Source organism: Asterias amurensis, chromosome 1, assembly GCF_032118995.1.
Source record: "Asterias amurensis chromosome 1, ASM3211899v1".
Classification (NCBI taxonomy): Eukaryota; Metazoa; Echinodermata; class Asteroidea; order Forcipulatida; family Asteriidae; genus Asterias; species Asterias amurensis.
In genome coordinates, this window is record NC_092648.1 from 32,979,301 (window position 1) to 33,005,287 (window position 25,987).

Consider the following 25,987-nt stretch of genomic DNA (forward strand, 5'->3'; position numbering starts at 1 on the left):
GCTGGCACAGTTCAAACTACACTGAGATAGGCCTGGGCAACTAGTTGACTTTACTACTTGACTAGTCAGGACAAACGTTTAATTCCCAAGGTGCACTGCGTCCTATTGTTTGGTGAAGGCGCAATATAGCAAAATTCAAGCCGAGAAATGAAGGATTGTGTTACTGACATCTGATTGCATTTCAGAAGTTAACTATGTTGTCGTAAAAAGTCTAGAGCAACACAATTGGTAGTCGCGACTATTTATGTAGTATTCGTGGCGGCGTGATTAACCGGATAGTCTAAAAATGGTAGTCACGACTCGACTAAGCAATCAATAGTCACGACTCCGACATTAGTCACACTAGTCGCCCAGGCTAACACTGGGATGTGGTCAAGTTTGATAAATTTCTGGGCTATAACTGTAACTGCTAGCTAGAAGTAAACTCAATGTTGGCGGTCAAGGCATCAATGTTTTCTCCCTTGAAAATAGGTTTTCTTTTACTTTCCAGCTTCTGTAGGAGTTAGGGTGAAGAAATTGTAATGTTCTACTTTCCTTTTGACTTCTTCCCTTTGCTTGGTTTTGCCAGCAGGCTTGGGTCAATCATTTCCTGTTTGACGCCCTTCACTAGGAACAATCTCTCTGCCCTCTGCTGTAAGGTACCACCACACTTCATTCCTAGAGCCATGAGAGCCGACTTCAGGCTATCTAACCCAACAGATTCTAACTCCGCCGCTGACGAGAAGTTCGCCAAGTCCAATGGTCCATTCTCCTGCAAAGAATTATCATAAGTTTCGAGATAAAAATTTGTGAACCAGGAAAAAGAGAATCAAAACAATGCACCCGAACTTCATGTTGAATAAAATAAAGAGCTGTAAAAGAGGTCAAATGTAAAATAAAATACAAACAGATAAACAACTAAGGATGAGAAGCTTTTCTGTGTCTCACCATTACAAAGAAAATCTTTCCTTCTGCAAAATTCTTTTCAAAAACTTTGAGCCTGTAGCATATGAAGATTTCTTGTATACTGTGAAACAATCCCATACCTGTAATGTGAGTGAGACATACTTCAACAGCTAGAACCACAATGAAATAAATAATGCTCAAAATTAATGCCTTTGTCCATTACCCATTGACTAACCACAATAATTTCTGTCAGTCTGATTGCTGTAATAGAAGTCAGGCCTGGAATTAAACGAAAGCCACGGAGACCATGGCCTCCGTTGCCCCTGGTCTTGGCCTTGGTGCCCCTTCAAAAGTTCCCCATAGACTTTAAGATTTTCCAACGCAAGTGCCCTTTGCAAAATGAAAATGGCCCTGCCCTCTCTCTAAGATGAATTTCCGGGCATGAGAAGCATTGACAATACTGCAACAATCTGCACTTACATTATCTGTTGACTTGTTACTACCGTCACCTCCACTTCCACTGCTATCTTCCCCTGGTACGGGAAGAGCAGCCAATAAAGGATGCTTAGCTTCTGTTGAACTACTTCCTTTGCAATCTTCTGATTCCTGTACATCAATCTTACTAGGCTGAGAATCGGGTTGTGCCTCTTGGTCCGAGGTATTTGATGGGCTGTCTCTCTCATCACGACTGCTTGTTGATACGTAACTTGGGTCTGAAGAAGCCTCCATTGCTCTCTCCTCGTCATCGCTTTCTTCGCTCTCGCTTCCTTCTATTCCCATCCTGAAGTACAAGTCATTACACAAAAAGGAATAAGCGATTAGGGAAGTTTGTCCACCAAGGCAAGATAAAGAGATGCATGAAAATTTCTTTCTGATGTCTCCATTCTGCATTGGATTGTTGTATAAAGTCCAGTTTGAATGAAAGGTTCAGCAAATGCTCCCCAGGCTGGAAGAGATGAATGTGAAATTTAACAAAGTATTACTTAGTCACTCTCTTCAGTCTCCTGACAAAAACTAGATCAGTTTTTTTTTTTTCTTCTTAGATTTAGAGACTAAATTTACTACCCAAACCAGAATTAAGGCCATGTCTGAAGAAATGGTTTAGTACAAACCTTTTTAAAGTGTAATGAGAATATTGTTTCTTGCATATGTTGCCTTTTATAATGCTATCTTTTTTTTAACTGACCATAGTTGTCTTATGTTTGCGTTCAATCTTAGAGGAATGGGTACACTTTTGGATGTAAACCAAACCCATATTAACCCAGTGCCATGCACAGCATCATCATTGTTAGTGTTTACTGTTGGCACCTTACAATCAACCCACACACTAACCATAGGGTAGTAGACCTCTTGCTGCCTCTAGTGGAGGTTTGTGCTTTCCTCTTGGTAGCCCTTGTTCCTGATGTTGAGGCACCGGTGTCAACAGAGGCCGAAGCTTGGATGCCTGAGTGATAAATTACAACAGTAAAGGAAAATATCATCAAAGGCCAGAACTTGTTGAAGAAGGTCGAAGCTTGAAACCCCCCGAGTGCTAAATTTATAACGATTAAGGAAAGTATCATTTAAGGTTGCAGCATGTTGACAGTGGCCACAGCTTGGACCACAGAGTGTTAAATTAAGGGAATAAAAGGGTAGCGACGAGTTCTTACACGACCGTTTAAAGCCGGCAGGGTCGAATTGCTGTGTGATAAAAGCCTGAGCCTGAGTGTGATAAAAGCCTGGTCATTATCGACCGTTTAAACACCCCCTTGTGACGCGCTCTCCACCAATAAGAGTAGAGAAACTGTCTGGGGTATTTTTGAATACAAAATCATCTGAAGAAGTTATTGAATGGTAACCTTCCAGGATACATAAATAACAATTTATGCTCTGATTAAATGATTTGCACAAACCTGAGATCAAGGCATCAATTCACTTACAGACATCTCACCAATGCCAATACTTGTTCTGGTGAATGCTTTCAAAAGTTTTCAAACGTGGATTCTTTTGTTACAGATCTTGGGAAGAGGAAAGTCTTAAATGTCAAAAGTGAAAGGCTTTATGGAGCGATTACCTCTTTTGCTCTTACCTTGTGATATGGCATCATCCAGATTGTCCACCACCTCTTTCTTCTGCTGATCATACTTAGGGTCAACGAAGATGTGTCTGGGTTGATGTCTCAGTCTCTCCAACTTCTCCTCTCGTTTCTGCTTTCTCTCCTCTTCCATCTCAGCTTTCTTGCCAATCCAGTCGCTCAACCTTTTAACAATTCAAATGCATGGCTGGATTACAATAATAACATCCAGACATTGTCGTTGAATTCAAAAGAAGGCTAAAATAACACATCTTGATTTAGATCACAGCCGTCTCAAAAAAAAAATTCAAGGCATTGTGCCACTCTCAGAATGAATAGATATTTTTGATGTGTTCGTTGAAGGTGAGGTGCTTGCGATAATGACTCCAAGGTCACGGACATTCAATGTTCAATATTGAAAGCATCCCTATTTTATTTGAAATATGGACTATTGAAAAAGCTGGCCGACTAGTGAAATGACAAACTAACAGGACTGCTGGCTAGAGACTGAAAACTTTAAGGGCAAACCCTGTACACAACTCACTTCTTTTCATTGTTCACGTCCCTCATTCTCCGCCCACTGAGATCTCGACATGCGTCGTGGTTGGTCGTCTTATCAATCTGTGCTCCAATCATTCGCAACATGGATCCAAACCCTGAAACATAAAATCAAACTATTTAGCTCTTAACACATAATTCCACAGAGCCCTCAAACAGCGCCCTCACTGAGAGCAAATGAAGACCTATCATTGGTTCAGTGTTGTGCGTGGGGCGTACGCACTTCCACATTTCCCTTGTTTGACCTCAGCGATGGCAGCCTATGCAAGGGGTCTATTGGTGTTCTTCCTTCAAGCGGCTGTCCAAAGATCCAAACTAGTATATTTCCTCAGGTTTATAAATGGTAGGCCTACAGTACAGCAGGTCTGATACTTCACAGAGGCAGTGGAGGCAATTGCCTCCCTGCCCAGCTGGTCATTGCTCTGATGCCCTGTGATTTGCTTCGGTACAAATTAAAATTTACCTCTTAGAAGATGCCCTCTAAAAACATTGCCTCACCTTTACAAGAATGACCTGGTACGAACCACCCATTCTTAACAACCATTATTTTTATTTGCTCTTAAAACAGCGCATGAAATTGGGCCCGAAAGGTTGATTAATAATTTACCATGGTGGTCTATTGTGCCTCGTGGGGTAGTTCCTGGCCACAATGTTTGGTGCAAGGATAAAGCCCTGGGTTAAATACGAGGAATATGGAGCCTCACCAGAAATACTGAGTGTCATAGATCTTACCTCCTTTGCCACCATTGAGACATAGCAGTGCTTGATAGGTTGCTCCTGGTACAATGATGTCATCATTGCAAACTCTTTGCCCATGATGATACAGATGCAAGAACGGAGAAGGGATTCCCTACAAAAAGGAAAATCAAACAAATATTTTTTAAGTTCATTGCAAATACACTCTTCAACAGGAAAATAAATTTTTAAAAGTGCTTTTTACCCAAGTCTTCAAGAGACTGTCCAATCAATGGGGAAAAACCCTTGCAATTGCAATAAATAAGTTACAACATTACCAAAATAAAAACAATTGGGGGGCCCAAAAAAGTTTAGTTTAACTTAAAAAGTTAATGATAAAGAGTAACAAAAGACTATAGAAGTGGTAAGACTAAAGCCGTGTTCGCATTGGTTGTTTTGGTCTGGTAACATATCGGCTTGGCAAATGCAGCTATGCTTTTTTAACCTGAATTTTCAGAGTAGCGCATAATGGCATGCGGTGAACATCAGCAGATCTTTTATATAGATAGAAGTCACATGACAGTATTGTTAAGTTACCAGAATGGTGCGTTCGCATTGGACTTCTTGTCTCTGTAGAGTAAATATTCATTGTTAAGTTACCGTGGCTAAAATATTGGCCTGTTTTAAAGTTAACAGCGCCGTGGCGGTAACTTACCACCCCGCTATGTTACCGGCTGTTCGCACTTTGACTTAATACTGGCAGTAAGTTTTTTAACAATTTGCGGCGGTAAAAGTTAACCATTTTAAGTATATAATGAATATTCAATGCGAACACGACTTAGGGTTAGTCTTAAAACCATGTTCGCATTGAATATTCATTATTATTATTATTTATTAGTTAACTTACTGCCAGATTGACTAAAAAGACATTCAGTTTCACATTATGTTTAAACAATTCTTTTACTTTTTCTATTAATACTGGAAAAGTTTCCGTATGGCGCCACCACTTTTTCATTCGAAATGAAATAATATAGTATCTAATTTACCTCAACGAGTTATCCCTCCTTGTAAAAATGAGTGAAAAAGTGGTGGCGTCATACGGAAAGTTATCCTTAATATTACTTATGACTTTAGGTAGGCTATATAAAGAACCACGTTACTAATCATTATCGTAGGAGGTCCTGTTTTCGAGGTGTCCCTAATATCGTGGCAAATCTTTTACCTCTCTGTGCGCGATGTAAACAGTCCCTAGATAAAAATTGTGTGGTTTTATTTGCCAAGCAAAGAGTCTCCTCTTCTTTGACCAAAACTTAGAAACACGTAAGGCTCCACTGGTCATTTGCACTTGTAAATGCAAAAAAGTTTGTATTTTAGGCGTTTCTACAAGGTACAAAAATATGTCATAATGTTGAGGCCATAAAAAAATATTTGCCCACCGAAAAAGTTTCATCAAACGCTATTTCAATTCACAATTCATGATGATCAAAATCACGTGACTGAATGTTTTGCTGAGCATTCTTAAAGAAAAATACCGAGGCTTAAAGAAGCCATGTGCCTTATATCATTTTCTAATATTTTTTGAGATTTTTATTTTGTAACCCTCGTATCAATACTATTATTTATATTAAAATTTAAACATCAGCTTGTTGATTCAATTATCACTGTTTATTAATACGCTTTATTATAAATATTAAGAAAAAAAGTAGAACAAAAATAAATAGAAATCAGATTTTGAAGCCAGTAATTATTCACACTTTTTATTTTTGTTTCATTTTTTAAAATTTTTTGCAAGTTACCATGGTAACTTTAAAAATTTAATAAAAAAATATTTTGAATAAAATGAAGGCAACTGCTGGCTATACAGTCATACACAGAGTCTCAAAGAACACTTGTAGTCACTGCAGATGTTTCTTCCATGTATGGCTTCACCGGGAAACCATACTTTCTTGTTTGCCGTGAAAATAGGAAAAACTCAAAACAAATGGGGCCAGTTGAAGTCATCCAAGATCGGTGTGTGGTGTGAACATTTCAATGTCCATCAAGTTTTAATATATGTTTGCATACTTCATATTAACAAATGAAGATAATTAGGGCATCGGTTGAAATATTGCATCATTATTTTTTCCCAATTCAAAGAAAAAGGCATAATAGCGTGATAACTGGTAAGCAGAGGATACAATTAAAAAAGTTAGTTTGCGCAAAACTCGGCTTGAAATAAACATTGCGCAAAAACAACGTTGAAGAAATGCACATGCACCTACATGCATTCTGCATGCTCTGCGCAATGTCTAATGCGTACATGCGTGATACGTTTTTACGTTACCTCTAATTCGCTTATTTTTCTCTTCAGATTTTCTCCACTGTTACAGCAAACATCTGAATCAAGACACAGCGTGTTACCTCTAAATGTTCTCACAAACACAGACATGGTTTATGATTTGCCTATTTTACAGTAATACTAAGTAATTGGAGACTTTAAAAACGCAAAATGATGAACTCTGTTTTTCCCAAAACGTTGGACTTTTTTTATTGAAGTTGTACCGCCCTCAAGCGCTCAGCCTACGACCAGTCGCTGCTAAGGACGCCACTCGACGCATGATCTACAAAAAAAGATCAACACTCAAGACTAGACTAGCTGAAGTCAAAAGTAGCGCTGAAGAGAGCTCCCCTAGAGAAAGTGTCAAGTAACTACTGACAAGTGACATTATTCAACTGCAAAGATGGACAATGCTGATTTGGAAAAGTTGTCGATAAAACCGGGTGTGCTGAGCCCTAAATTTCATGTCAACACAACAGAATATGGAGTGACCCTTCCCTGCAATGTGGAGAAGTTGACTGTCGACTGTTTAACAAGTGACAGTAATGCGTCTTGTCAAATTTTGGTAAATGAAACTGTGTTCTTTCTTCCAAGCTTGGACATAGATGTAGCAGTATACTTGAACGTTGTAGTTCTCCTCTAAATTTTGCATGTTCCCTTAACCTAAAATAAAACCAACACATTGTTGTGTACTGTCGCAGTGGCACTGCACTGTGTGCTCCTTTTTTAAATGTTAATTTGTGTAATTATGAATTACACAAATCAATAAATTGTCATTCAGTATCTAGACAGGACGAAAATATTTATTAATGTGTTACACCGAATTCCGTTACACCACAGTGGTCAACTTTTTGTTTTCTTTTCTAGTAACAGTTTATACTGGCATGACTGGGGTGCATTTGAAAGTGACATTCAATTCAAAAGTGACAAACTCACTTTTGTTTCCATACTTCATGTGTAAACAATTTACATAACAAAAATAAATGAAGTTAACAAGTAACAATTTTAATTAAATTTTGGTATGCATTTTAAAACTATGGTGGGTGAGGTTCGTTACGCTATAGTCTCGCGTGAAAACGGTAATGAAAGTAACCTCATAATTTTAGGAGTAGGTATTATTCGACTCCTTAATTAACCAACAGGTTTATTATAATAAAGATTCAAAGATTTGATTTAAATACTAATTTTAAACAGGGAAGTGGTGGAGAGAGGACTCTTCCACTTAAAGAGGGGGATGTCACTGCCATAAAGATTGAGGTGTCAGCTGAAGATGGTACAACCAAACTCTACCAGATAAACGCAAAGAGACTTTCAGCTAGTGACGCTTCTTTGACAGGAATAAAATTATCCAGTGGTGCCTTACAGCCGGAGTTTAGCTGCGATGTTTTGGAGTACATCTGTAAGTTGGAATAATAATAGACCCAGTAACTGGGGCGCTGAATAGTGCCCCGGTTACTTGGTCTATAATATTATTATTAAAATAACTAGTTAAAATATATAGCGAATTTTACAATAACATATCAATGTGCTTTACAGTAGTGCCCTGGTCATTGGGCCAATAACATTCCTGTATTCTTTCTCAGCACCATGTATGCCTTTATTCTTTCTCCACTGCTGTGGCGCTCAGAAGACTTTTTCAAAATACAATATCAACCTCTACCCTCACAAGTACCCATTTATACCCCTGGATAAAGAGAAGCAATTATAGTGAAGTATCTTGCTCAAGGACACAAGTATCATGGCTGGGATTCAAACCCCCACAACCTGATGACTAAACCAGCAGAACTCGAATAGGATGCTCTAAACCGCTCTTGCATGAAATCCCTGAAAAAGAAAGGAAAATCTGTTTTTTTTATTTTATTTTTAAATCAATGACATTTTGCCCAAAAGTATCTGTTGATACACATCACTCAAAAAAACCTCCTCTTTTTTAATCTAAAGGTGCAGTTCCAAGCTCCACAACAACTATTACTGTGACCCCTATTGTTCCTGATAAGAAGACAGGGGTCAAAGTGTGTGGGTCAGATCCAGGGTCAGAGGTCAGTCTCAATATTGGGCAGACAGAGGTCAGCATTGAGGTCACTTCAGTTGATGGGTCAAATAAGCAGGTCAGCATATAACAAATTTGAATTTTTATAATTTGATTTCATCTCAGTAACGATGCAATAAGCCATTTTGGGATATGGTGGACACCTTACTAAATAACACAATTCAGTTTGGATAAGTTTGTCCAGAGGCTATACACCCAAACAGTTCACTCCTATAATGGTCACCATACCTCAAAAAGGCTTATATAGAAGCATTGGCTGTGCTTTTCTTTTATTTTTGCCAAAATCTTTTTCTTCAGAATTACATCAAAAAATTTAAAATAATTATTGCCAACTTGCAATTTGTGGTTCGGCATGACTAGTCAAGTCAACATAATGTTGAATAATATAGAACACAAAAAATAATAATAATAATAAAGAAAAATTTGTGAAGCGCAAAAACAATAGCAGAAAGAATCCGCCTCAAGGCGCTGGAAAAGAACAATAAAAGTCTGAACCAGACAAAATTTATACAAAGCAAAGTAATACACAGTAAAATAATTTAAGGAATCTAGATGCATAAAGCTGGCAAAAAGTTAAAAAGTTAAACTTAAACAACCATTTTAAAAGATGAGATTCACAAAAGTTAAAAAAAAAAGTCATAAATACTGATCAATAAAATGGACAATACAAAACAGTATTTTCATTTTACAATGTAAAAATTATGTACAATTACGACAATAGTTTTAATTATTGTGTAATTGTATTCCAGGTCTACTCAGTCAGCGTAATCAGAAACTGGTTCAGTCAAGCAGTCACCTTCATCGATCCAAACCAAGCCCTGAAGTTTGAATGTCCCATCACCTTAGCCCCCCTCTACCGTCCTGTAAGCATATCGGGCTCAGATCCTAAGCATGTCTTCAGCGAACCCATCATAGATGAACTCACTAAGACATCAAAGCAGGATCCGTTAGATGCCACTCCCCTTGACCCTGAGTGGAAGGTCACAGAGAGGGCGCTAGACAAGGAGATCTCCGGGGCCATTGTAAAATGCCCGTACAGCTTTCTAGGTAAATCAGATTTATTTAACAATTTGCTATAGATAAATATTTACAATTATAAACCAGAAGGGGAACTGACTGGGTAAATTCTTTTTAATTTTGGTTTGAACAAAGAAAAATTGACTAGAGAGCAGAATTTTAGCCTACAACCTCTGGTTACATTTTTGGTGCTCCACCAACTGAGCTGGTATGAAAGAACTTGCATTCCCGTGAGTTGATCCATCTCTGCTGGCCACTGTCCAGATTGTGTCATAAACTTGGGTGTTGATCCCTAGCTATTCGGAAGTTACAGGTTGTATGGCTTCTGACTGGTACACCTGAACAAGGATACTGACAAAATAGGGACACCGCCAATATAGGGCTAGATAGCCCAGTTGGTAGAGTGACGGCATGCTAATCCTGAGGTCAAAGGTTCAACTCTAGTCATTTTGTCTTTTTCCTTCCAAAATTAAAGATTAATTGTGTGAATGAATTTTTTACAAAATTCAAATGACAGAGAGACTTTTTACAACAAACTATTTTATTTATTTATTTTATTACAGCAGCAATGCAAAACATACATGTAGGTTCAAAACTGTCATCAGAACTTTTTGTTAATTTATTTTACAGGATGCGAGTCAAAAGTCAAACTGTGTGAACTTGGCAGCCATGTGAAAAATTGCACCCTCAAACCAAAGACTGATACAGAAGTCCCTGTAAGTATGTACCACAATGCTTGACAAAAGTGTATTGGTCATGCTTCACCCATTTCACTCACCTTAAACAACCAATAAAGGATGATCTCAAATATACAGAAATTACAGTTTTCTAATAGCTGCAGTCCATAGGAAACATAACAAAAATATCACGAGTCTCTTACCTCACGTTAAAACATGGTAAAAATGGGTTCTTCTCCAGAACGCTCCAAGCCAATTTCTGAAAAACGCGGCAAAGGAATCGTGCTGTCAGTGGCGGCTATTTGATGTGGAAAATAGTGCCCTCAGTTTGCCAAAGCTGGAGAACTGTGTTCAAACCCAATTAGGATAAGCCGTTTTTGACTCTCGACTGAAAAAGTCGCGCGGCCAGGTGCATTTTTGACTCAAGTTATTTATTATTAAATGCAAATTTTGAGAGTAACAATGGTTATTAACCGGTATATACGATGTCTATTTGGCCATAAAAAGGTAATAGTTGAAATATTGAGATAATCCTTTATTGGCTGTTTAATGGGAAAGTACACCATTTGTTTTTGGAACTAACCTGTAAAAATTACTTTCAAAAGTTGGTAGCATTTTTTATCTATTGCCAAAGATCTGGAGCGGTTATGTCCACGAGGAATAATCTGTAATTGAAATACCCAATTCAATGTTGCAAGTAGAATTGTTTCTCAGGTTTGAATGTTTCTGAGTCCCTCTCTGTCCAATTCACACACAATCTGGATCCAACAATTACCAGAGGCCAATCGGAATTGCATTGAGCTAGTTTTTAATTGTAGGAGGATTTAAGTGAGACAAGTTTAATCGGTGGACTTGGCTTGTAGATATTTCTTTAAATACTCAAGTTCTTCTCAGATCTGTAAGTTTCTGTCGTAAGAAATTCTTTTAAGCAATAAAATGGCTGATATTTTGTTCAAAAATTACACACAAACATATGCCAGATTTGGATCCGGAAGTAATGAAAACTTATGGCTTCATCAGACGAAATGACGTTCCAGTAAATGGCTTGCACAGTGACCACCATCTTTGATGTAAAACAATGTAAAAGTGTGTGCGCTGCGCACAACTCTCGGTCAATGATAGCCTTTCACGCATGCTTGTTTCACCAAGAAGGGGGCTAATGCAAGGGGTCTATAGGAGAGTTTATTATTCTAGTAATTAAACAATTTTTATTTATTTTTTAGGGAGAAGCAGACACATGTGGAGATTGCAGCAGGAAGGTTTTGAAGGGCGAAAGTGACTGGCATAAAGCCAACTTGTGTACCAGTAAGCACTCAGATAGAGACATCAAACACTCAATTAAGGTAAAAAAAAATCCTGAAAGTTTTTTCTAATCCAATAGTGGTTTGCCTAAGGACAATAGAGCCAAAACAGGGACTTGAACCCACACCCCACTGTTCAGAAACACAGTGCATTTGACCACTCAGCCATGCTGTGTAAAACTCTTGCATAAAATCTTTGTCTAAAAGTGGCTGTTTGTCTTAACAGTTTTGGGTTTCACTGGATACTATTGGTACTCAGAAATAATTGTTAGCATAAAAACTTACTTGGTAATGTGCAATGGAGAGGTGTTGATAGCATAAAACATTGTGAGAAAGGCTAATTTCTCAGTCAAATAATGAAAGACCTCCGATCTGAATCCTTTTATTAGGCATCTGACTGCACCCAAACTTGTGCAACGAGGGAAACTACAATGACTACTTGAGTCCAAATTGTTGCCAATTTGTTACTTTATACATATGTTGGGATACACCAAGTGAGAATACTGGTCTTCGACAATTACCAAAGGTGTCAAGATTCATTAAAGAATCCTTGAGGATCAATTCATGTGTTTTTGTTTGTGTTTGTCTCAGGATCATTCTTGGGAGAAAAGTCTTCATCAGACTGGAGGATCTGGCAGCCAGGATGAGGCTAAGAAGCAGATTGAACTCTACAGGAAGAGCCTGCCAAAACAAGGTCATTATCTAATATGCTTTCATCTCACCGATGTAAGAAGAGCAAGCTCTCGGCATCATTCTCTCAGCAAACGTTTACAAGAAGAATCCTGTGTTTTTTCAACCAGTGGCAAGGTTCAATCTTAACTTGTTTAGTTACCATCTGGTAGGATCGATTCGCTTGTCAGTTCAATAGTCCACCAGATGTTCACTAGTCCATATTCAATAGGGATACTTTTTAATAATTATAATAATAATTTATTCATTTATATTGCGCCCATTCCATAAAATGTACACAAGCGCATAACAAAATAATTATAAAAACGTTACAAATTTACAACAGGAAAATTTACAGCAAACCAAACAAATGAAAATACAAGAACCTTACAGGACTATCCAAAGAGTAAAATTGCAGAAACAGTAATCCCAAATAAATTAGTAAAGGAACAATATGTGCACAATCAGTAAAAAGCTTCTTTAATGACATAAGTGTTAGAACAGATTTAAAAACATCAAGGCTACCAGCTCTCCTAATATGCAGTGGAAGTTTGTTCCTGAGGTGCGGTGCACTGTTTTCAAAGGCCTGGTCCCCAAGAGCAGCCTTACTACCACCAACATGGTGGTTAAGAAAAATTACATTTCCAGAAAACTTAACACGCGAGCTGGACCACTTGAAGAGAACTTTGACTGGTGCTCAGGTGTTTTAACTTTCATTTGGCTGGCGGTCCACTGTTAGGAGAGAAAGACCCCACCAGAGGCTTGTTGCCACCTACTCCGTGGGCTGAAATAGGGTTACCCCTTTACAGGATGTAGACGTATAAGGATGTAGGCTGTGTATCATCCACTAGGAGCCTGGCTGGTAAAGCAAGATGCACTACCTTCCCCAAATTTGTACGAAGCAATTATGGATAAGTGCCTTGTTGTTCAAGGGAACAAGTGTCACGACCGGGATTCAAACCCATACTCTGCTGCTGACAACACCAGAGCTTGGATCGGGTGAACTAGACTTCTCAGCTACGACGCGCCAAACGGATAATCAACTGGAGTTTACTTTTATTTTATTTTTATTATCGATGTCCAACAGCGGATAGCCGCCACTTACAGGAATCATTGAAAACTATCTATAAATACATAGTTGTGATGTAAACTTTGGTCTTTGCTTTTTGTTATCAGGACAGGCAGGCAGGATCCAGGGAGGGAAATCTCCATTGGATTATTTGCAAGTAGCTGCCGTCAATCTAGCTCTAGCCATGAAGGAGAGCCCTAAGCAAGCCAGTCATCATTTCCAGTTAGGACTCGTTTTGGAGGAGCATTATTATGCACAAGATATGTTTGGCTACAAGACTGAGGTACGTGCAGCAGCTTTTGAGCGCCTTAAAAAATTAGATGCAAGCTATTCAGAAGTAGGCCATTTTAACTGAGATAGCTTAAGGTTGCAATTACAGGTATTGTTATTGTACATTGTGACATTGGCGAATATATAATGATAATAATACCTTTTGTTGATGAATTTCATATTGATAAAAAATGAGTGGTTCATTGGGAACAAAAGGCAAGTATAATTTTTCAAACTAAGTGATTATTTTAAAAATAGATATTACTAACTTTTCAAAAACAGGTTCTGGTTTTTGCGACCAATCTACACTGCAAAATAGATGTAATATACATTGATACCCCACCATGCAATGTTTTAAAACCCATATTTTCAGAATCATGTTACTGATTTCAACTACTGTTTGTAGGAAGATGATGTTGGCCTGGGAATGGCTTCCCTTAGCCTTGATGCCAAAGCAAGCAGCAAAGAGGATGACATCCAGGCTATCTGCGTACAGCGAGGGGCAGGATCCAATGCTCCACTAGCTCGACAACTACAAGCCATCGATGAAGAGTACAAGTTCCTCTTGGATTCTGGGCAGTCGGGGAAAGCAGACTACGTCCAGGGGTTGTATATATGGAAGTCTAAACAAGCTCTCCAGGTAAAGCTGGGCATCATCGTTGTTGGGTTCCTAGCATCTCCCATTGGGTGATCGGCAGTATATTTTGAGTTATTTAAAAGGCGCCATTCTATTTAGTTCCATCACAATTGTTTGAAATGAAGACATTTTCAAGAAAACTATATTTGAAAACCTAAAATAGGGCAACAGCTGATTTCGGTTGTCATTACCAAATTTAAGGGCAATGTCATTACATGCTGTATGTTGGGCATGAATCGTTACTCTTTTTGCCTGACTCACATGACAGTTTAAGCCAAAATGTTCACAGGTTTGTTATTTCATGTATAGGGTTGATAACACAAAAACATGAACACTGTGACTATTTTTGTCAGCTCTACCAATTCTGCACAATACTCTTAAGTTTTTTATTCCTTAGCTTCTTTTAAGTCCGCTTTGACTTTTTGAGGAGGCTACCAAAAACAAAACAAAATTGTGATAATAAAATAAAAAAATATGTAATACCTTCTTTTTTCTCATTATACAGGATGGTCGGGCAGCTCAGGCAGCCTCCGATCAAGAGACGCCCCTCGGGCAAGCTTACCTGAAATACCTAGATGCCCTGTCCCTTGATCAGAATAATGCCATCTACAATGTCCATGTGGGTCGCCTACTTCTCCTACAAGGCAAACCTGATGAGGCATTGATAAGACTTCAGCTAGCCGTGGGATTGAAACCCAATCTAACTATTGCAAGGTGGGTTGCTGGGGCTCAAAAAATGCTTAAGGACACCTGGAAGTGGTATTTTGTCAAAATAAAGCTTTTGCCACTAATATATGTGTTATGATGAGTGGAATGTGAATAAACAGTTAACTAAGGTTCTCAAAAATTAGTTCTTACCTTATTTACGAATTTAAGAGTAGGCCCCGACCCGAGAGGCGCTGTTCGTAACGTCAATCGAGGCACGATATTTGAAGAGAAAATGCTGCACAGTGCTGAAAAAGACGTCGGACCGGACCGTAGGCACTATTGCTTTTGTGAAATTGACCAGCCATTTGGACTGACCCTATCTTTGTTTATTTTGCTGCATCCAGCAGCAATACACTTGGTCGGAATTGCCAGAAAATGGCAAGAAAAAACTTTTTTTGAAACGTACAAGCTCACGACTTGGACTTGCATGTACTTTGCACGTGTGTTTAGTCTATGCATCAAGGCAAAGTCTGCCTCGATTGACGTCACAAAAGGGGTAGGCGGAGTCAACCCCCCAAACAACTTTATCTATTTTTTAAACATATAAATCGTGACAAACAATTACTTAAAAAAATTGTTTTATTGTTACTAAACATATACTCTTATGTTTGAAAAAATAAAAATTCTATTTCCAGGTGACTTTAATAGATGTTTAAATAATTTTAATCTGTACATTCTGATTGACTTTAGAGAGAATGATTCTAATACAGGAATGAACTAATGAAGGATCAATTTAATGTAGCACAAGGCAGGTGGAGACCTCAGACCTGGAGCCTTGTAGAAAATGAAGAGGTTTTAATGCTTAGTTATGACCGGGCCCAGAAAATGTTTAATCAATATTTTGCAGCTCTATGAAATTTATATTCGGCCCAAGTGCAGTCAATAAGAGAATTCTATTAGGGCCTTATCACACAGGGCATTTTTCCAGGTAACTTGGAGGCAACCAACTAGATTGCATGCACAAAGGAACTTAATGTGAACATGTTAATGTTGCTTCGGACAGGTTGCCTGTAAAATGCCTAATGTGACATGAGCGGGGGTGGGCCGCATGATGGTGGCTTTTGCATTATTGCTTTCTGAGCCAATATGGGCCCCCTTTTAAAGATGGTAAAAAATATAAATAAGTATAAATTCTACATCTTTGTTTTGTTCACCTAGGTTTTACCTCGGCCTTGCTCTTGCTCAGCAGAAAGGAGGAGTAGGAAGTCGAGCTAAAGAAGCCATCACCTATCTCCATGATGGCTGGATGTATCTCCTGCAGTGTGTTACACTAAAGGCGGAGTCGGATTCCGATAGGTAGGTGTGGGCTCTTAAAGCTCGGTTTATACTTCTTGCAAATACGAATGCGATACAAATTTTGACATTACATGGCTGTTTTCGCAGCGAGTGTTTCGCAGGAGTTGAGCATATTTCAACTGTTGTGAACAAATTGTTGTGAATTTGTGGCGTCAAAATTTGTAATGCATCACATTTGCAGGAAGTATGAACTGGGCTTAACTCTACACAGAATTTATATCTACACCATTGTATTGTTTATCAGTTTATTTCTTTTAAACTCTTTTTTTCACACTGGTGCTGATACATGTCAAAGTTGGAACAATCAGAGTATGTGCTACAACAAAACCCAACATACTTCTATGTTATTGATGCTATATTTACAAGATTTGCTTACAAATCTAAAAACTTGCTCTACACTCTATGTCTGTACAATTTTGTGCACAAAGTGTATGAGTGAAATAAATTTCAGTCTCTCAAAAAAAACTACTAAGCTCTGGGACCTGACCCCTCTTAGATGTGAAACCGTCTAGTCAGTATTACCAAGGACTTTGACTCTCCCAGGACATTTGAACCTAAACAGTGAAATAAATCAGATCTGCCATGACTCGGTGTTACCAGCCCTCAGGGTTAGTAATTGACAAAAGGATCAAGTTCAAAACACTACTCAAAGCTCTGAATGATCTGTCACCTGTCTACCTAAAAGACTGCATTGCCACCCATGTACCTTCTAGGGAAGGCCTGCGATCGAGCCGGGACGTTACTCGTCTTTCCATCCCAAAGAGTAGCAGGCGTATAGGCGATGGATCATTCAGTGTTTTCGGGCCAACTCTCTGGACTGGAACACATTACCACATACCATAAGGTCCTCTCAAACAGTTTCAGCTTATTTATTCTAGTGAATTATATTTGCTAATGTTTGTGTGTAAAGCGCATTGATCATTTCTTTGGAATTGCGCTATATAAGAGCTGGTTTTATTTTACTTATTTTTATTATTATTATTATAGTGAGGTGTTGTACACTGGCTCAAGTAAATGGCAATAAGTGCATAAAATTACTCAATTGAATGGTAGTGAACACAGCCGCACACCAGAGTTACATATGGAATGCAACACTGCGATTTCAATGCCCAGTGATGGAAATAAGTGCATAACAATGCTTTGCCCCCAGAGACTAAATGCAACCTGTTTTTTTATGTACACAGTGTCGTTGACCTTCCTCTGCATTCTGAGGATCTTTGGCGATCCAGCAACATCCAACTCTATCGTGGGTGTGTCACACTGGGAGGACTCCTTAAGAAATCACAACTGCCAAACAAAATGGCAGCGCAGAATGTATTCCACAGGTATGTGCATGTGTATGCTTAGGCCGTGTCCGAGTTGGTGGCTATGGCTGCGGCTACGACCGTTGCCAGGGGTGTTGCTAAGGGCGTCCTATACTTCAATGCATGATGACGCGGCGATCCGGCCGTAGCCGTGGCCGTAGCCGCCAATTCGGATCCGGCCTTATTTCCAGATACAGTGTGAAGCAAAGTTTTACCCTTCTTGCTTGGGGGACAACTTTATTTGTTTTTACTAACAGAGAAGGAAATTTTTTTTTCACAGAACTCGGGAAAATACTGAGTGTTCAGTGCTTAATGTACATCAGTGTAAGGGCAAAAACCAAATAATATTTGTTGTCGCTTTAGTTTTTTTGCGTCCATGTTTTTGTATCAACTGCCCATCTTGATGCAAAACTGTACCATCTTAAAAGGACAATGCAATTCTTGTTCAAGTGACTCAAACACTATTCATTCATGTAGCTCTTGATTAAAATGGATGAGCCATTCAGTTGAGACACACAGACACACAGTATACTTATGACTTTCCCGAGTCCTGTAAAAAAAAAAAATTAAAAAAAAGTTGGTAGCTCTAGAATTGCAAGGGTCATGGTTCGAATCCCACCCGAGTAATATGCCTGTGATAATTTTTTCACAGGAAAGTATACGGTGTAACAAACATCGGTGTATGGGTAAAAACAAAAACTAATAATAATTAGCATTTTTATTATTTACATGCTGATGGATTTTTGCTTTACTCTTCATTTGTTTTGCTTTTAATTTTGTTACCACTACAGTACAGCGTTACTTGCGTCCCAAAACCTGTGTTCTCTGGTGTCTCGAGGTGACACTTATCAATCCTTGGAGTGGATCCTCTTGGATTGTCACTCCAATCTCCTCGAAATGTTACAAGAGACCAATCCAGGGAATACGTCTTGGATTGCTCAACGATGTCAGCAAGTCACTGCTCTTATAAGATGTTCATCACTACCCCAAAGCACTGAAATACTCCAGTTGCAGGAGAAGGTATTATTCAATACTTTGTTAGGGTTCCTGCGCCAGGAGTGTCACCTGTGACAGACATGGCGCATTACAAGTTTCCTTTATTATTAATAATAGGCAGTTTTCGTTTTAGCGCTTTGTCGTACGGAAGGGCATCTCAAAGCGCTCTTTATTTTTTTACAAGGTTTGTAGAGGCTATATGTTCAAATTATAAGACCCATATAGCAGCAAGGTGTTGTGGCGCGATTTTCAGTAGACCATACCAGAAAGCACCGGGGTGAACCACTTCTCTGAACTGTATAATTGTATATTGGTACTTTCACATGCATAACACAACGCATGGAACTAGTGGCTTTGCATCCCATCTGAAGGGTGAGGCAATAATGGTCAGGTGTCTTGCCAAGATCAGGACTTGAACCCCTGCTGATTATAGCTTGAGCTTGGTGCACTAGACTACTCACCCACATCATTAATTATTTGATTCATTAACAACTATTTTGCATCCCTTTGGAGACATCTTTTGTTCTTTCCTTGGTCCCTGTAGTTAAGAACCTCCCAAAGACTTTGTACACAAAATTCCTTGTGGACACTCCAGTCTTTAGAATTATCCCATGGAGACCTTTGCTTTCCCGTTTTTGTTTTGTTCTCGTTCTCCAGAAAGTAGTGAATATGAAATTAGAAAGAAGAACAATTTGAATAGATGTTAAATTTGCATCGGGATAGAGAATATTCTTTTGGTTTTACCCATAAACACCAATGTGTGTTGGCACTGTATACTCAGTACTTTTCCCAGTTTTGTGAAAAAAAAATCACATGCATATTACTCCGGTGGGATTCGAACCCACGACCCTTGCGATTCTAGAGCAGTGTCTTACCAATTAGAACAATTGTGTTGATACCTTTTTTGGTTACAGACATGCCAGAAGGGTGTGATAGCCCAGCCTACATCCAGCCAGACACTGTGCCAACTTGGAAACTCCCAGCTTGCTATGTATGATAACGATCCAGCTGCAGAGTCTGGCAAGAAAGCGTTGGTTGATGCTAGACTGTCATACCGAGCTAGTATAGCACAGGAGGGGAAAGCCATCACTGGCAGAGACATCCCAGAGCAACTCAAGGGTAAGATTGACTGAATTCCTGTAAAAACATATACATATAAATGCCCTGGAAATTATGATTATGTGAGAGAGGAGATCATGTGGGCATGTTTAAATAAGGCAATAAAAGGGTAGCGACGAGTTCACAAACAGCAGTTTAAAACCAGACGGGTCGTTGCCGTGCGATAAAGGCCTGAGCCGAAGCCTTTATCGCACGGCAACAATCCTGCAAGGTTTTACACGGCCGTTATAGAACGAGTCACTACTCTTTTATTCCCATACATAAATGCCTTTTTGGGTAAAAGGCGTAATAAAGTAAGAAACTCTGTAAAACTTATCCGTTTCCGACGTGATTGAGCTCTGTAAGTCCGTGTGTTTCATTGCTATGGCTGAGACGACAGTTTCCGGAACCGTTCGTGTGCGTTGGTGCAAGACGTTCTCATTTTCCTTTCACACACAGCGTGGCCAACTCGCCAACAGCGCGCATCGCCCGTAACAGGATCTTGCACCAAGACTAGCGTGTAGTATCCGAAAACAACCGATTATAAACAGAGCTCCAGCTGGTCATTATCAACCGTTTAAACACCCCTACGTGACGTGTTTGGAATAGCGAAACTGTCTGAGGTATTTATGAATGTGTGATATAAACATGGTGAGGAGTATTTAAACAAGTGCAAGGTGTGCAAGCTTATACAGGAAAACTGTATGACAAGGTAATCCATTTTAAATTTATCTTTAGATATTTTTGTTAAAACAATACCTTTTTGACATTGATTGCAGATCAAGCTTGGTGGCAGAACAAACTGAAAGAAGAGGAAGCCAAGAAAGCAGCAGCTGAGAAAGCCAAAACACCTGCAACAGGAGCGACTAAGGCACCAGCGGGTAGAGCACCTGCAGCAAGAGGGAGAGGGGCACCTGCAGCAAGGGCTGCACCTGCAGCAAGGGGTGCACCTGCAAGAGGAGGGGCAACTACAAGGGGTGCTGCAGCAAGGGGTGCTTCCAGGGGAGCAGGTAGGGTTTGTTGTTTATTTGTTTTTTGGGTTGTTCGTTGTTTTTTTGTTTTTTTGTACAGACAAGAGAAACAAGGGTGATACAATAACGCAAGTTGGCAACAGCCAATCTCTCTCAAACCAATGTTTGTATGAATACAAAAAGTGGTTTAATGTCTGGTTATGAATTGCACAAATCAACCAACTGTGATTGTCAATTGAGTAACCATAAAATTGCACAGCTATAAAGCCAACCGGGTATGGCTACAGTTTGACTTAATTTCTGTCTTCTTTTTTAAACTCATCTCTTCTTAACATCATGCATCCAGCACGAGGGGCCACTGCACCCAAGGGATCTTCCACTCCAGCAAGAGGGGGTGCAGCAGCTCGTGGAGGTGCAGCTGCCAAGACACCAGCTAAGGCAGCCCCTAAAGTATCCCCATCAAACAGTGCAACCAAAGTAGCAACCCCTGCAAAAGCAAATGGAACAGCCACTGCCAAGACACCAGAAGTCAAGCCTGCTGAGACAGGTATGAATAGTGATGCAATGAACTTGTTTAGATGGTCTTCCCAATCAAGGGAACTCGGCAAACTCCCAAAAGGGGGAAATGGGGAATCTCTCCCATACAAATTAATTTGTTACACAATTTTGAGTTGCACTAATCAAGAAATTGTGATTCAGTAACTAGAAGACAATAACGATTCTAGTCATTGTGAAATCAGCGGTTAGCTTGAGGGATTCAAACCCACAACTTTGTGATTGCAAGTCCTGCAGTCTAACCACTTGACCACAGTGACAGTGACACCATTTCTTATATAATTATAATAAATAACAATATAAACTTGTAAAGTGCAATTTCTAATAAAAGATTACTCGAGGCGATACAGAAGATACTACAATGTATTTCTCTACAGGGTTACCAGAAATATATGATCATAATAATGTCTTCGACTTAGGCTATGGCTGCTGGCTGCTGAAGAATATGCCTTTTCAGTGATCCAGCCATAGCCAATCTCAAAGCCTTTAATTTGGACACTGAAGGAGAAGTGAGAAATTGATAAACATTAAAGACATTGGACACTATTGGTAGGCCTAATTGGCAAAGACCAGTCTTCTCACTTGGTGTGTCTCAACATATGCATTAAAGAACAAACCTTTTAGATGCTTAATTTCGAGACCTCTAATTCTAAATCTGAGGTTTGAAATCAAATTCGTGGAAAATTACTTCTTTCTCGTAAACTAAAATACTTCAGAGGGAGCCGTTCCTCACAATGTTTTATACTATCAACCTCTCCCCATTGCTAATTACAAAGTAAGGTTTTATGCTAATAATTATTTTGAGTAATTACCAATAGTGTCCACTGCCTTCAGATGGACACTAGTCTTTAAAAATTACCAATCTAGTACTTTGACTTTGTATTGGTTTTTAAACATAAACCTAACCCCTTTGTATTATTTCATAATCTACTCGTACTACAACCAGCCAAGCAGGCAGCTCCTGTTCCAAGCAATGGTCCGCTGAATCGCATCACGCACCCAGCACGACTTGGACTCGCAAGAGCCCTTGCTAAAGATGCAGACGATACTACCGAAGCTCAGATGCTGTATAATGATGTCATTGTAATGGCTCCTCAGGTGAGTCAAATCAATATCAAGTATACAGGCCTGGCATTACAACATTTTTAGAGCAAGGCCACTTTGGTCTTGGAGAAACCCTCATTTTGGAGGACAGGAAAGCCGGTAGTATATGGCACTGAGTTTATAAGTGTGAAAATAGAAAAGTGCACTAAGGCCATGAAATGATATGACAGAACTGAAAACCAAAATAAAACCAACGGCGAACCATATGTTTGACTTTGTTACACATAAATAAGTTGACTACTGCACATTATATTCATCCGAAGGAAATTAGACCCTCTTCTGGTAACACAGAGGCCCGAGGAGGGAAAGCGTTCACTAGGGACTGAATTATGCCGGTCCGTGTTTCACAACACACATCTCTGTCCGCAATATGAACACAAATTTGTATCTAGGTTCTTTAAAGACACTGGACACTATTGGTAATTGTCAAAGACAAGTCTTCACAGTTTGTGTATCTCAACATACGCATAAAATAACAAACCTGTGAAAATTTGAGCTCAATCGGTCTTGGAAGTTGCGAGATATTAATGAAAGAAAAAAAACACCCTTGTCGCGACACCAAGTTGTGTGCTTTCTGATGCTTAAATTTCGAGACCTCAAATTCTAAATCTGAGGTCTTGGAAATCAAATACGTGGCAAATTACTTCTATCTCGAAAACTACGTCACGTAAGAGGGAGCTGTTTCTCACAATGTTTTACACTATCAACCTCTTCCCATTACTCGTAAACAAGAAAAGTTTATGATAATAATTATTTTGAGTAATTACCAATAGTGTCCACTGCCTTTAACAGAAGTGTTTTAATTGAATAGTTGACTTATGAGCAAGTCAACCACAAGTAGTTCATTTCAGCAATCAAAGGACCTCTTTTAGTTTCCCCAGATTCAGCTTTTCACTTGTTGTTCACTGATCTCATCATGAGAGGGCGCTGTAATCAGTCACAAATTGTCAAATGAAAGTATTAGTTTTTGATATTTTGCTATGGCCATACACATCCCTATCATAAACTCACTAAACAGTTTTATATTCCTATTTAATGTCATCTTTAAAGAATGTACCCCCATTTTTGAACCCCCATACTGCGGTTTTGCTATTTTATGTTTTTTTCTGTGTAATTTTTAACAATTATTTTACCTTGTAATGCCACATAATTCAGCTTTGTGCTGCCAGTTTTTTGTGTTTTTTTCATAAAAATCTTGCATTCTTTGTCAAGGTCCATGATGCTTACATTGAGCTGGCTGATCTGGTAGTCAAGACTGAACCCTTAAAAGCGGTAGATGTTTATGACCGATTCCCGTTCCCTGAGGAGTCCTCGTTTGACGATGCATACCTACACGGTGAGGCTGTACGACTGCTGATGAAGCATGAACAGTTCGATGACTCCAGGCTGATAAAGCACATGATCTCCTGGGGGAGGGTCATGGGAATCGGTAAGAATTCACAAATAGTAGACTTTTATGAACTTGGTAAATAGAGCATGGAACCACCACACGTATTCAAACATTGTTGTCCGAGCTACATTGTAACTTGTGAAGGTAACAAAAGAGTTTACTTTAATGTGACCTCTGATGACGTCACTCGAAAACCATAACATGATTCCCGCGCATACCGCCGGGCAAAACCTTTGTGTTTTGGCAGCCAGCTAGAAGGTGATGCAATCTTACCATGACTGCGCGTCTTTTAGGCTTGCGTAACATGACGTATACAGTGTTTTGTCAACAGAGGGCGGTTTTAACGAAACGTAGGTCACATCATCTATATATATACCATTCATTTCTTTTCAAGAATTTTTTTGTCTATAAAAACCTATAAACCTAGAATTGATTTTGTTTTAGGGACATAGAAATTATACTAATGTTGGAAACATTGGTCAGAGTCAAGTCAGGTCAACCCTAACACCACGGGTCATTACCATGCAATGAACACTGACTTTGTGCTCACACTGTTATTCAGTAATTATACATGAGATTTATTGTTCTTCATATTATAATGTTTTTTCCCCATTCCCCCCACCCCCACCCCCTTAGGATGTCTGGAGAAGTATGTTGAAATCCTGGATGCTAAATTCAAGTCCAAACTCTTGATGACTGTCTATGCGGGAGTGAATCGGAAGACGGTGGAGGACCCAGATATGCAAGCATTTTTCAAATTCAAAATGTGGCTTTGAGAAGCAAGTTTATGCACTTCAGTGAGAGAACACTAATGGACACGCTTTAAAGAATGTCAGGTCTTGGTATTCCAATGCACTGACCCAACTCAAGTTCTGGGATATAGACCGTATTGAATATGCAGCACTGTTCTAATAACTGACCTACAACATGGCGTCTGTGCGTGTGTGTGCGTGGATGTGCCCTAGAAATCAAACCAGGAATGTTGTGTGCTGCGTGCTTCAATGATGTACACGTTTGGACGCGCGTGCGGTTCGCCCTACAAGATGGCGACTTACAGAGCAAAAAAGGGGTTATTCAATACAGTCTATTGGTTTGGTTGCCGATGAAAACACCTTGAGGGTTTTGTATATTTGTCTATAACAGCTTCTCTTCTCACCTGCGGTAAATGGGTACCTGTAAGGGGCAAAAATGGTTCTTTTCATTTAGCTTAATGCACTACATTCTTGGCAGTACAGACTGTAGGGAGGATCTGTTTAAGGATTTACAACCAAGGCCCAATGGCAAGGGGTAATAATGTTCCAGTCTCAAAACTAGCAGATTCTCCTACTAGATATGCATCTAGGTTCCAAGAGGGAAAAAACGAAGAAATCAAACTGAAAGCAAGTATGAATACTTTTGCCATGTTTTGTCCTTTTTTTTCTCTATGAGAGGATATAAGTGTAACAACTGCAGAAAGTTTTGAATATTTTACAATTTTGAAATAATTTTTTATTACTAGCAATCTCAATCCCTCAAGTAACGTGTTCTGGCATTGCGTTGGTCTGTTCCTAATTACATCTTGTTGAAGTTGGTCGGACAGCCACAGATTCAAAGAATTTGTCATTTAATAGACAGTGAGACAGAAAGTTGGAGTAAAAATATTATCAGACAAGTGTTAGATGTTAAATTTGAATCGGGATAGAGACTACGGTAATGGTTGGTTTTACCCAAACACTAATGTGTGTAAAGCACTATATACTCAGTACGTTTCCAAGTCCTGTGAACAAAAGAAACAGGACTCGGGAAAGTACACATTGGTGTATTAGGGTAAAACCAATTAAGAACTAAAGTGCATTATACATTCCGTCCACAAGTAATTCCGTCCAAACATAAAATAAGGACACGTTGACCTGATATTATGGTACAAATACAGAGTTTATTCATTAATTATGTACATATTATTGAGTTTTATCCAAGATTCATTTTTTTTTAACAACGATACATTGTTAAACAATAGCAATACAATTTTATACAAAATAAAGAGAAGGACATAGGTCTTGTTTTCTAATAGCAGAAATATATTAAACACTTTAAAATTGTATTTTAAAAAGCATGACTCCAGGTTCTAACACTTGAAACAAGCATTGTGTTTTTAAAGAGGGGCTTCTGTTTTGACTCAAGATAAAGTTGGTGAAAATCTTTTACCAAAGGTTCAAAGGCTATTACTGCATCACACGCAGCGACCAATGCCACGCTCACCATGTTGGTGGGCAGTGTATTGACGCTGCGTCGCCTAAAACGCGCACTTTCACTGCATAACGCGCAACATAGAGTTCTATATAAAAACGCACAGTGAAATTGCCCACCAGTATGGCGCATTCAAGATTTTTCTCCTGATGACGTCAGGT

General features: G+C 39.1%; 2 protein-coding genes across 2 annotated transcripts; one reads left to right on the plus strand and one right to left on the minus strand.

Moving 5' to 3' along the window:
* Positions 1-263: 263 nt before the first annotated feature.
* On the minus strand, positions 264-6,679 carry LOC139937367 (UBL fusion protein SDE2-like). Its single transcript, XM_071932485.1, has 7 exons — positions 6,495-6,679; positions 4,229-4,346; positions 3,483-3,594; positions 2,954-3,123; positions 2,218-2,329; positions 1,366-1,666; positions 264-751 (listed from the first exon to the last, which is right to left on the minus strand). The coding sequence occupies exons 1-7, from the start codon at positions 6,597-6,599 to the stop codon at positions 527-529; spliced, it is 1,143 nt and encodes a 380-aa protein (XP_071788586.1). The 5' UTR covers positions 6,600-6,679; the 3' UTR covers positions 264-526.
* Positions 6,680-6,770: 91 nt separating this feature from the next.
* LOC139937374 (uncharacterized) lies at positions 6,771-25,914 on the plus strand. Its single transcript, XM_071932498.1, has 19 exons — positions 6,771-7,053; positions 7,683-7,887; positions 8,430-8,596; positions 9,288-9,585; positions 10,186-10,271; positions 11,456-11,575; positions 12,125-12,227; positions 13,379-13,554; positions 13,948-14,181; positions 14,684-14,892; positions 16,045-16,182; positions 17,367-17,507; positions 18,278-18,506; positions 19,397-19,601; positions 20,360-20,590; positions 20,898-21,098; positions 22,053-22,204; positions 23,423-23,639; positions 24,237-25,914. The coding sequence occupies exons 1-19, from the start codon at positions 6,892-6,894 to the stop codon at positions 24,374-24,376; spliced, it is 3,414 nt and encodes a 1,137-aa protein (XP_071788599.1). The 5' UTR covers positions 6,771-6,891; the 3' UTR covers positions 24,377-25,914.
* The last annotated feature ends 73 nt before the right edge of the window (positions 25,915-25,987 follow it).

Excerpts from the sequence above, each read along its gene's own strand:
- LOC139937367 (XM_071932485.1), bottom strand. The coding sequence starts at position 6,599 with ATGTCTGTGTTTGTGAGAACATTTAGAGGTAACACGCTGTGTCTTGAT. Across the intron at positions 4,347-6,494 it reads GAAAAATAAGCGAATTAGAG|GGAATCCCTTCTCCGTTCTT; the intron begins GTAACGTAAAAA and ends TCCTTTTTGTAG. Across the intron at positions 3,595-4,228 it reads TCTCAATGGTGGCAAAGGAG|GGTTTGGATCCATGTTGCGA; the intron begins GTAAGATCTATG and ends TTTATGTTTCAG.
- LOC139937374 (XM_071932498.1), top strand. The coding sequence starts at position 6,892 with ATGGACAATGCTGATTTGGAAAAGTTGTCGATAAAACCGGGTGTGCTG. Across the intron at positions 11,576-12,124 it reads ACATCAAACACTCAATTAAG|GATCATTCTTGGGAGAAAAG; the intron begins GTAAAAAAAAAT and ends TGTTTGTCTCAG. Across the intron at positions 22,205-23,422 it reads TCATTGTAATGGCTCCTCAG|GTCCATGATGCTTACATTGA; the intron begins GTGAGTCAAATC and ends TTCTTTGTCAAG.